A 12,442-nucleotide genomic window follows, 5' to 3' on the forward strand; every position below is an offset into this window, starting at 1 on the left:
TGTCAGTGTTGGTGTATACTATGTGTCAGTGTTGGTGTATACTATGTGTCAGTGTTGGTGTATACAATGTGTCAGTGTTGGTGTATACAATGTGTCAGTGTTGGTGTATACTATGTGTCTCTCCCATAGTATACACACACAGCATACATTAACACTGACACATAGGGGTTTGATTTACTAAAGGCAAAAAGACTGTGCACTATGCAAAGTGCAGTTGCACACATCATGTTCAGTTGCTCCAGAGCTTAGTAAATGATGGTGAAGCTCTGCTGACTTCCACCATCCAATCATGTGCACGCAAAAATGCTTTTTTTTTTTTTCCTTGCACATGATTGGGTATTCTTTGCAAAGTGAAGCTTTATCTTTTTTACTAAGCTCTGGAGCAACTGCACATTGCAAAGTGCACATTCTATTTGCCTTTAGTAAATCACCCCTATGTGTCAGTGATGATGTATGTTGTGTGTGTCGGTGATGATGTATGCTGTGTGTATCAGTGTTTGCTCTGTGTAGATGTTTGCTCTGTGTTAGTATTGATACATGCTGTTTATCAGTGATGATGTATGTTGTGTGTGTCAGTGTTGCTGTTTGCTCTGTGTTAGTATTGATACATGCTGTTTATCAGTGATGATGTATGTTGTGTGTGTCAGTGTTGGTGCATGCACTGTGTTAGTCAGTGCTACACCTGCAGGCTGGTACCCTCTCCTCTCAGCTGTCACTCTGCTCATGCTGTGGCCAATCATAGTGCAGGGGGCGGGCCGCTGCAGTTGAGGCTGGCAGTGCTGTGATCACATCCATTCTCATCTTCTGCAGCCTCTGCTGGATTATCCGGATCTCTGGCTGTCTGCTGCTTCTGGACATGTTGCTGCACCCGTTCTCCTGGATCATCCTGAGTGCCATGGCTGCCCTGTGCCTCCTGCAAGGTAGGGAGACCCCCAGCTGCCCCTGCCAGGGGAGCTCTGCATGGGGTGATTGCAAGCTCTGCAGCTCACTGTGTCTGCTGTGTATTGTGGTACCTGTATAGCGGGAGTGTGTGTGTGTAGGGGGGCATTCACCCCCACCCCCCAGTCTCTGCCCACCTGGATGTGAGGGGGGCTTTGTGGGAAAGGGGGTAGCAGTGATTGACACCCCCTCCTGCTGTGTAGTTATTGGTTTTGCATTCCAGAATGTGAAGGGTTAAGTGAAGTCTCTGATCAGGTGATGTTCTCTTCCCCTGCCTGGCACACAATGGGTTAATAGCCTGGCACTCCGCAGTGCCAACATCCTGCACTAATCTTTGGAGCAGAGGGCGCTATGAAGGGGTTAAAGGTCCAGGATGCTGATGAAAGCCCCCCTTGTACTGAACACTGGGGGGGGGGGGGTCAGTGAATGGCCGGGGAGATCAGTGTACACAAAGTGCACAGGCACTGCTACATACCTGAGCTCAACCCAAACCTACCTACCGCCTGTGTGCAGGGATCGGCTGTGCGAGAGAAACCTGTTGTGTTCACATCCCTCTCCTCTCTATACAATGTATCCCACTACCCTTCCCATCTACAATGTATCATATATATATATATATATATATATATATATATATATATATATATATATATATACAATGTATCCGGCTACCTTCCCATATACACATACAATGTATCCAATCGACACATTAATTGTATCCCACATATATACAATGTATCCATCCTGTGTACACATACCGTTATCTATCTGATATAGACATATAATGTATCCTTCCAGCACACAAACAATGTATCCATCCGATGTACTAATATGATGTATCCATCTGATATACACAGCTATCCATAGTCTGTCCGATCATTTCCTTCCAGCCCGGAGATCGGTCAGCTCTGGCAAATTACCATTGATGGTGACACCGATATGATTGGCAGAAGTTTGAGCAGAAGGCACACCCCATCAATTAGCACTTATATGTTCTCTACTTTCCTGACATCTCCTCCCCCACCCCAAGCATCATCCTTCTACCCTGGGCATCCTCCCACCAATCTCTATCCTCCTCACCTCTTATTCTGGAATTTCTGGGCATTTCTCCCCCCCCCCCCCCCCAACACCAGGCATAATCCTTCTACTTCGGTACCCCCCCCCCCCCAACCGCTACCTTAGGCATGCTTCTATCCCCCTCAATACCCCGAGGTAGTATTTCATCCCTCTCACAGCCCTACCCCAGGCCCCCCTCCATCCCCTCACCCCCTTCTAGTACTCCCCCCCCCCCCATATCCCAAGCAGTACTCCATCCCCCTTATCCTCCTCCCTAGGCTTCCTTCTATCCCCTCCACCCCTCTACCCCGAGCAGTACTCCATCCCCCTCACCCCCTACCCCAGGTATCCCTCCATCTCCCTCACCCCTCTACCTCAGGCATCTCTCCATCACCATCACCCCCCCCTCCATGCTCCAAGGCAGTACTCCATCCCCCTTACCTCTCTACCCTAGGCTTCCCCCCTATTACCCTTCACCCCCCTACCCCCAAGCAGTACTCCACCCCCATACCACAAGGCAGTACTCCATCCCTCCTTACCCTAGGCTTCCCTCTATCCCCATCACCCCCACACTCTGAGCAGTACCCCATCCCCCTCACTCCCTACCCCAGGCATCCCCCCATCTCCCTTACCCCCTACCTCAAGCATCCCTCCATCATAACCCCCCCCCCCCCATACTACAAGACAGTACTCCCTTACTCCCTCTATCTCCCTCAAACCCCCCACCCCTAGCAGTACTACATCCCTCACACCCCCATACCCTGATCTCTCTTGCCTCCCCATCCCCAGGCATCCTGATATTCCATCCCCCAGCCCAGGTATCCCTCCATCCCGTATACTCCAAGGCAGTACTCCATCCACCAAAACCTCCCTACCCTAGGCTTCCCTCTATCTCCCTCACCCCTCTACCTCTGGCACCCCCCCCCCCCCCAAGCAGTCCTCCATCTCCCTCATCCCCCTGCCCTATGGCATCCCTCTATCCATTACTCCCCTGGGTCCCAGCACCCCCTCCCTCTTATTATTCTTCCCTTGTCACCTCACTGGCTGATTACACAAGGATCGGGGGTCCGCACTCCGCGGGGGGGGGGGTCGGATCTGGTTGTACATTGTGGAGGGACTCGGAGAGGCGCTGTCTTGGCGCAAAATAGGCGCAGCTGTGAGTCGGGGACCCGATGGCGGTGTCAGTCGGATCGCCCAGTCAGCCCTCCTCCAACAATTGGTCCAAATACAGCAGCCAATCAGCAATCTCTTCTCTCTGATTTCCGCTCCGCGCTGTGAGTGGGATGTGCGGAGCTCCGCGCTGATCCAGGAGAACCTGTAATGTCTGGGCTTATCCTATGATTATATCAGACTGAGCTATGACATCATTAATCCTCATTCAGCTCGAGTATCAGAGGTCACCTGAAAGCTGGCAAGTGTCTGACGTCACACAATGCATACTCCGGGGCTGGGAGACAGTGTGAGGTCAGATAGGAAGCCCTCCTTCTGTCTTATGGGTTCTCCTTCAAAATGAATAGAACACATTAATCCGCAGATCAGCGCATGATGCCATGTATGTGAACGCCCATCAAGACACACGGACGCAAATCATGACACGTGAACACACATCAAGGGCACATAATAGCACACTATGACATACAGACGCATACAACACATGGCCGCACATCACAAACACGCACACAGGGCTGGTGCAAGGCTTTTTGACACCCTAGGCAAAACCTCATTTTGTCACCCCCCATTGGCTCCACCCCTGACTCCACCCCCTGTGCCTTGCCCATGTATACCCCACCTTTTTAATGAAGCACCCATCAAATGCAGCCTCACCAGTGCCCATCAATGCAGCCTCACCAGTGCCCATCAAAGCAGCCTCACCAGCTTCCATCAAATGCAGCCTCACCAGCACCCATTATGCAGCCTCACCAGCACCCATCAAATGCAGCCTCACCAACACCCATCAATGCAGCCCCACCAGCACCCATCAATGCAGCCTCACCAGCACCCATCAATGCAGCTTACCAGCACCCATCAATGCAACCGCACCAGCACCCATCAATGCAGCCTCACCAGCACCCATTAATGCAGCCTACCAGCACCCATCAATGCAGCCGCACCAGCACCCATCAATGCAGCCTCACCAGCACCCATCAATGCAGACTCACCAGCACCCATCAATGCAGCCTACCAGCGCCCATCAATGCAGCCTACCAGCACCCATCAATGCAGCCTCACCAGCACCCATCAATGCAGCCTACCAGCACCCATCAATGCAGCCTCACCAGCACCCATCAATGCAGCCTCACCAGCACCCATCAATGCAGCCTACCAGCACCCATCAATGCAACCGCACCAGCGCCCATCAAATGCAGCCTCACCAGCACCCATCAATGCAGACTCACCAGCACCCATCAATGTAGCCTACCAGCACCCATCAATGCAGCCTCACCAGCGCCCATCAAATGCAGCCTCACCAGCACCCATCAATGCAGACTCACCAGCACCCATCAATGCAGCCTACCAGCACCCATCAATGCAGCCGCACCAGCGCCCATAGTCCTCCGCCGCTGCTGCGCCTCTGACACTATGTGCAAACAGAGTGGCAGCTGCCTGCTAATGCTGAGACTTAGCTGCTTGCTGCAGAGAGAAGAGAGTAGGAACACTAGTGGCCGGGCACCCTAGGCAGAAGTGCGCCCTAGGTTGCTGCCTAGTTTGCCTAGTGGTAGCACCGACCCTGCACACACACATAGACATGTGAACGCACACCCCAACACACAAACGCCCATCATGACATGGAAACACATGTAGATGTGTGTTGATGTACATTAGCATACAAAGTGCATTGAAATGTGCATTAAAAGAAATACATGGTAATGCGCATCTGCATGGAATTTGATGCATTTTTTAACCCATTCAACAGGAAACCGCATCGCTGCAAAGCAGAAAAGGGGTGTTGGGCTTTAGAGGTCAGGTGACCTTTGACCCCTGACACTCAGGCTGAAGAGTACATAGGAGAAAAGTCATGGTCAGCCTGCAGGATTCTGATTAGTTCACATTCTTGTAGTAGCCCTGCCATGACCGGTTCTCTTTCTCAGTGGTTTGTAATTGGTGATCTTCTATTGGAGAACCCCCTGGCAGTAGATGTGGCTTCAGCACTCTGATTGGCTGGAGGAACTGGCTCTGACAGTCAGATGGTGTGTGTGGACTGCTGTGCCGCGAATTTGAATTTCTTGCATCCCTCGTTGTCTTATGTCACTCTATCAGGACCTTAGTATGATGTCTGGTCTGAAATCTCTACCTATGCTGTGCCGTGAGTGGGGCCTAATCAGGAGGCAGGGCATGGTCACTCATTCCCTTAGTGGGCAATAACAGGACAAGTTTTCCAGATTCCTTCACACAGGTGAGATCATTACTGCACTGATTTTACACTGTTAAAATGGCCATACATTATACAATTTTCTTATTCCTGTAGGTTTACATTCGACTATGTAAGGATGGGCGAACGGTTCGGCCCGAGCATGAATTCGGGCTGAACATTGGCTGTTCGGAAGTTCTCTGAACAACTGAATTTTAGGGTCGTTCAACCGTTTGTTCGGGCCACCGAACGACCACAATGCACTGCGCCGCCACACAGTGCATTGAAAGCCCTGATTGGCTGAAGCAATGAAAGCTTCACCCATTTAGGGCACAGAGCACCCCGTAGCCATTGTATGCCCAATTACTTGCATATAAGCCTTCAAAATGGGCACTTTTGATTTTTCACGTTCGGGTCCCATAGATTTCAATGGGATTCCTCATTCTGAACTTTCCCAAAGTTCGAAAGTTCTGGTGCAAACCGAATAGGGGGTCATTCGGCCCATCCCTACAACTATGTAGTGCAAGGGCCTGCCTGATTGCATACAAATTGAAAGTGTTTAAGTTTAATCTCATATTATTTATGGTTTTGGTAAATCTAAAGGAAAATTGTATAATGTATGGCCAGCCTTACTGATAATCATGTCCTGCCAGGGATCTGCTGTATGGCTGGTGATATTCCCCATCTGGCAGAGAATTAAAGTGATTGTAAACATTCATTTTTTTTTTTTTAAATAACAAAAATGACTATACTTACCTGCTCTGTGCAATCGTTTTGCACAGAACAGCCCCGATCCCCTTCTTCTGGGGTCCCCACGAGTACTCCAGGCTCCTCTTCATCGGGTTATCCCATGGAAAGTCGCTTTCCCTGGGGGCACCAGTGCTTCCCGCTGCTGCATCCATTGACACAGACAGCGGGACTCGGCCCTGTCCCCCACTCCCATGTCACAGCTTTTGATGGGCAGCAGTGGGAGCCAATGGCTCCTGTTGTTATCAATCAATAAGGAGAGAGACAGTGGCTGGAGCCGCTGCACTCTTGCACATCGCTGGATCAGATCGGGGTCAGGTAAGTAAAAGGGGAGGGTCTGGGGGGAGGAGCTACAGCACAGAAGGTATTTCACCTTAATGCATTGAATGAATGAATTGAATGAAAAATCACTTTAACCCCTTCTAGACTATAGCACCATTTGCCGGTAGACGTTAAACCTTTGGTGCCTGCAGTCACCCTCCTTCCCCCACTGGGGTCCGCTCTGTACTTAGAAAACAGTTTGATGGCCTGGTTGTAGAACATTGTCATAGTGTGTGTATAATCTCATATGATACATCTGAATTATTTCTTTTGATGGGGGAAATAATTTACTCACTATACGGGGAAGAGATGCCCCTTTCCCTCTGCTGCCTCTAGGCATCAGCCTACTCTGCCTAATGGGAAGTTAGGGTCAGCTGATTTTGAATTCACAGACTGACATGTGGACAAGGGTAAGCTGGCTATACACGCTACAATCTGGTTGTAGAATCTCTGTACAATTTCCTTAAAGGTGAAATAAATCCAAAAATACCTCTGTTTCAAAGGCCCAATGCCCACGAGGTCCTTCACCCATGTGGGAATCTCCTCCCCAGATTCTTCCAGGTGCCAGTCTTTGACCACCTTGATGACATCAATCTACAGACGTGCAGGAGTGCAGTCACACACAGGCACTGTGCTGGAATGCAAAGTGAGCTGCACATGCACAGTTCAGTTTTCATTTTACAGAGGTAGATAAGTGTATTTTATTGTGGAGGAGACATTTCAGCCATACACTGTGCAATCATATTGTACAATCTCTGTTTGGTCTGACAAAACTATGTAATATGAGGACAGACCTAAATAATGGATTTGATTTGTATCCAATCAGGCAGGCCTTTGCACCACATAGTTGATGGTAGATCTAAAAGAGAATGTACAATCAGCTTGTGTGGTGTATCAGCCACCTTTAAAACAATAGATCCAGTTATTATGAAATCAGGCAGGCCCTTGCACTAATCTAATCTAAATGAGATTGTACAATCAGATTGTATAATGTATGATCAGCCTTACATTTCTTGTTCTCCTCTTATGTTTGTGTTCTCTGTGTGGAATATGGAGAAATCTGACAGATATGCAGCGGGTACTGAACGGTCCTTGCAGCGGCCTGTCAGGACTGTGAGTGACCCTGTAATAAGAACCAATGTAAATTGTGCACTGCCTCTCGGGGCAGTGCGGTTAGAGTGGGAGAACACAGTGATTTTTACTAGCATATATAGCTGCTGGCAATAATCGCATGCCAAAATTCCAACATGCTGGTTGTACCTAGGTTGTTCGATGGATCGACTTGGGTACAATCAGCCTGCTCATAAATGGTTCGAATCTCGGCCGGTCCCTGCACAGGACAGACTCCGGCTGAGGACAGGACAGACTGCGGCTGAGTAAATCAGTGGCAGGCTCAGAGCCGGCTGACAGCTATCAATAACATCAGCGCAGCAGGCATAGGCAGGTGCTGAGACTGAGACTGATGTGGGGTGGCTAACAGGGGACAGCAGGAGGACTAGTCCCAGCGGCAGCATACATGCCAAGTGTACCATATCCATTACAATATACTCCCACCGCACTGACCTAACTATCCTGTACCTCCCGATCTACAATCTTAAACCACGATATATATATATATATATATATATATATATATATATATATATATATTCCATTGGTCCGTCAGCCTTCCAATCTGCAGTGCCCGATTTTCCTTGATCTAGCAAGCCACATCTCTGCTGAGAGCTGTTATTGATTGCTAGGACCGCCAGCATCCTAGCAACCAATTACGTCATATGTGTGCCCGCCCCCTGCAGAGTGCTTCTCTTTTCAGCTACTGTCTTCTGCTTGCTGACTACAGGGCCTTGTAGCAACACTCCTTGTTGTCGGCAGGTCACGGGACCTTGCCATCTTCCCTGCGGCCATCAGATCCCGTCCAGCTAGCAAGACACAGTGTCAGCAGGTCAGTTCCAAAATCAAATCAAAATGATTGGGGGGGTGACGCCATGTTTTGCCGCACCAGGAGACACCACCCCTAGTGACGCCACTGGGTCTGGGTGGGACCAACTTGGAAAGCAGGTATGGAGGGCATTTTCTGCATATTTAGAGGCGAGGTCTGGGTGGGACCAACTTGGAAAGCAGGTATGGTAGGCATTTCCTGAATATTTATAGGCAGGGTCTGGGTGGGATCAATTTGGAAAGTAGGTATGGTGGGCATTTCCTGTATATTTAGAGGCAGAGACTGGGTGGAACCAACTTGGAAAGCAGGTATGGAGGGCATTTTCTGTATATTTAGAGGCGAGGTCTAGGTGGGACCAACTTGGAAAGCAGGTATGGAGGGAATCTTCTGCATATTTAGAGGCGGGGTCTGGGTGGGACCAACCTGGAAAATGGGCACAGTGGACATTTTCCCTAATTTAGGGGCTATTGGTGGGGTTACCAGTTTCCCGGAATCAGGACCCTAATGTTGGTAAGTATGCAGCTGTGTGCCAGTCCCATACAGGTGAGATCTGACCAGTGTCTGGATGTGACAGGTAATCCAGTAAAGTGAAGACACTGCTCCAGGTCAGCCCACCTCTCTAGCCCCCCAGTCCATACAAGGAGGTGCTGGTCCAGTTCTCAAGCCTTAGGGTACTTTCGAATAGAAAAGTGGGTGACCGTACTCAAATGTATGAAAAGTGCAAACAGATTTATTGGTAATCCATCTATACAAAGACATCAAAGCTACAGCAGGCAGAGAACAGAGTTAATGCGTTTCATGCTACATGCGCTTAATCATATCTCATGTAGCGTGAAACACGTCGACTCAACGCTGTAGTCTTTTAACATCAGTGCTGAGAAAAAGGACTGTCCCTTGAAGTCGCGGGCAGTCAGCATTTGACCTGTACTGAAGAAAGTTTATTCTGGGTCCTGAGGGCCACAATCCTCCATTGAGGCCCCTGTATCACGATTGTGTGTTTTTCCCCCCAGTCATCAGATTTGGCTTTTTGGGTTTCAGCTGTCGGGTATGAAGGACATTGGTGGCTGTGAGACACTACAGACAGTTCTTATTGTGACAACTTTGATACATCAGGTCTATGACGTTTAAAGCTCACCGCACACATTATATTCTGATTGTGCACTCGCCTTAAGATCCACCGAAAACTAGGATCTGCCTGATTGTATACTAAGCAATTGTTAGATTAGTTAGGTCCTCATTTTACATAGTTTTGGTAAATCTAGGGTTGATTGTTCAAGGATTGTATGATCAGATAGTAATGTGTATAGTGACCCTTGGGCTGTCCATACACTATACAATCAGATTGTATAATCACTTTTAGATCTGTCAGCAAGTATGTAGTGCAAGGGCCTGTCTGATTTGATATAAATTGATTGGATAGTTTAGTCAGGTCCTTATATTATATAGATTTGGTAGAGTTAAAGTTGATTGTACAGTCAGATTGCAACTTGTATGATGGGCCTTAGTCCTCCAACCATGGTTAACCACTGCATGACCGCGCTGTAGCCGAAAGACAGCTACAGTGTAGCTCTCTTATTGGACACCCTCCCAGAACCACTCCCTCCACACGCCCCCTGAGACGCACATCCGGCGCACTCTGTGATTGCTGTGTCCTTAGGACACAGCTGATCACAGATCGCAGTAAAGAGCCAATCACAGCAGCCCTTTGCCATGTGATCAGCCGTGTCCAATCACAGCTGATCACATGTAAACAAACTTGCAGCTATCAGCATTCTTTTCCTCAGGCACTGTCACAGCATGAGGAGAAGAGAGCCGGTAACTGGCAATTCTGACAGCACACATTCACACTGATTATCAGTACAGCCCCATCAGTGCCACCTATTAGTGCTGCTTATCAGTGCAGCCTCAACAGTGCCCTTCAGTGCTGCCACATCAGGGCTGCATATCAGTGACTCCTCATCAGTGCCGCCTCATCAGTGCTACCTATCAATGCTGCGTATCAGTGCAGCCTCATCAGTGCCACCTTATCAGTGCCCTTCAGTGCTGCCACAGCAGGGCTGCATATCAGTGACTCCTCATCAGTGCCGCCTCATCAGTGCTACCTATCAGTGCTGCGTATCAGTGCAGCCTCATCAGTGCCACCTTATCAGTGCCCTTCAGTGCTGCCACATCAGTGCTGCATATCAGTGATTCCTCATCAGTGCCGCCTCATCAGTGCTACCTATCAGTGCTGCGTATCAGTGCAGCCTCATCAGTGCCACCTTATCAGTGCCCTTCAGTGCTTCCACATCAGTGCTGCATACAGGGGCGGATTAATGCACAGGCTGGTCTAGGCTGCAGCCTAGGGCCCTACGTGTGCAAGGGCCCCCGATTGGCCATGATATTTTTATTAATTTATATATATTTATGTATATGTAGAATAAAAACCATGCCTGCGTGTTATACGAATATGCCGATAAATGTTTTTTTACCAACAGGGGGCGGGGATCGGGCGGTCCGCCCCGGGTGCCACCCATTGGGGGGGTTGTGTGTCAAGCCAGCTGTACCGCCTCTCCTGGCCCTGGGACAGCGCTGCCAGCATACTTTAAGGTTGAGAAAACATTACTGCCAGCCCTTTCTCATGCACAGCTCCTCATGTGTCACTCTCAATGTAAATGGAAGTCTCTTAATACCTCAATTAAAGCCGCTCTGTCTGGCCGCTCTCCTCCTCCCGCTCCACCTCCATCCCGAGTGTAGCCTTTGATTGCAGGAGGGGAGCGGTCATGTGACCGTCAATGAAAAAGCGGAGGAGAGCAGTCACATGACCGGGTCACGGAGAACGGCGTTAATTGAGGTATTTAGAAGCTTTGATTTACAATGAGTGACACAGGAGGAGCGGTGTATGAGAAAGGGCTGGCAGTGATGTTTTCTCAACTTTAGAGTATTCTTTCCCAGGAGACTGGGGGTCTCCTGGGAGTGCAGGGGGGGCTTTATAATGAAAGAGGCCTGTGTGATATGCAGGCAAAGGGGTCTGTGTACTATGCAGATGTCTGTGTACTGTGCAGGGAAAGGGGTCTGTGTACTGTGCAGGGGGTCTGTGTACTGTGCAGGGAAAGGGGTCTGTGTACTGTGCAGGGGGTCTGTGTACTGTGCAGAGGGTTGTGTACTGTGCAGGGAAAGGGGTCTGTGTACTGTGCAGGGGGGCTGTGTACTGTGCAGGGGGCTGTGGGAAGTTTCTTTTTCCTGAAACTTCCCTCTTAATGTTAGGGTGCGTGTTATATGAAAATGAAACAAAGGCGCCACTCTAAGTGCAGTAAAAAACATGGAGTTTAATAAAACTGTAAAAAGGTACTCACAAAGGTACATAGTGAACAAGCATGTTGGCAAAAGCTGCCGGATACCCTGGGAGTGAGTCTGGTCCATTTCCTGGATTGCAGTGGTGTCCAATGGACAGGCTGCGCTGATGGATGCTGGCACTTCCTGCCGTTGGAACGTATGATTGTTCTGCTGTTGATTATTACTTGCTTTTATGTGCTGCTGCTGCTGTTTATGGTATTTGTATGGCTTTTATTTTATTGGAATATTACACAGCGTTTTGATTGGTCTCTGTCAGGATGTTGTGATTTTGCCTCAGTTAAACAGGAGCTGCTGCAGACGTTTTTGGCCTAACTGTTGATTTAGAAAGGTAAAATCTGTTACCAGCTTGTAGGTGTATTTTGAATGCTTTTTTTCTGTGGCAGTGCTGTTTATAGTAGGCTCGTGTCTGAATGTGTTTGGGCTGTAGACCTGAGAGTTGCACTTGAGGCGTATAATATAGGCCTACCCTTTTACACATGGCACTAAATAATTTATTTTCTGGTAAAGCATGCTTAGGAGGGGGCCACACAAAAAGTAGCCTAGGGGCCATGACCACCTTAATCCTCCACTGGCTGCATATCAGTGCCTCCTCATCAGTGCCGCCTCATCAGTGCTACCTATCAGTGCTGCATATCAGTGCAGCCTCATAAGTGCTGCATATCAGTGCCTCCTCATCAGTACCACCTCATCAGTGCTGCATATCAGTGCCCATCAGTGCCACCTATCAGTGCTGCATATCAGTGCTGTCTCATCAG

The 12,442-nt window shown here is 49.0% G+C and overlaps 1 protein-coding gene across 1 annotated transcript in view; it reads left to right on the plus strand.

Moving 5' to 3' along the window:
- Positions 1–746: 746 nt before the first annotated feature.
- The window catches only part of NTM (neurotrimin), a 1,068,699-nt gene continuing 1,057,003 nt past the window's right edge, over positions 747–12,442 (plus strand). Inside the window, exon 1 of the mRNA XM_073603337.1 lies at positions 747–920. Coding sequence (XP_073459438.1) covers positions 857–920 — 64 coding nt within the window. The 5' untranslated portion in view covers positions 747–856. The remainder of the gene's footprint in view (positions 921–12,442) is intronic.

This window comes from Aquarana catesbeiana, linkage group LG10 (assembly GCF_042186555.1).
Source record: "Aquarana catesbeiana isolate 2022-GZ linkage group LG10, ASM4218655v1, whole genome shotgun sequence".
Lineage (NCBI taxonomy): Eukaryota > Metazoa > Chordata > Amphibia > Anura > Ranidae > Aquarana > Aquarana catesbeiana.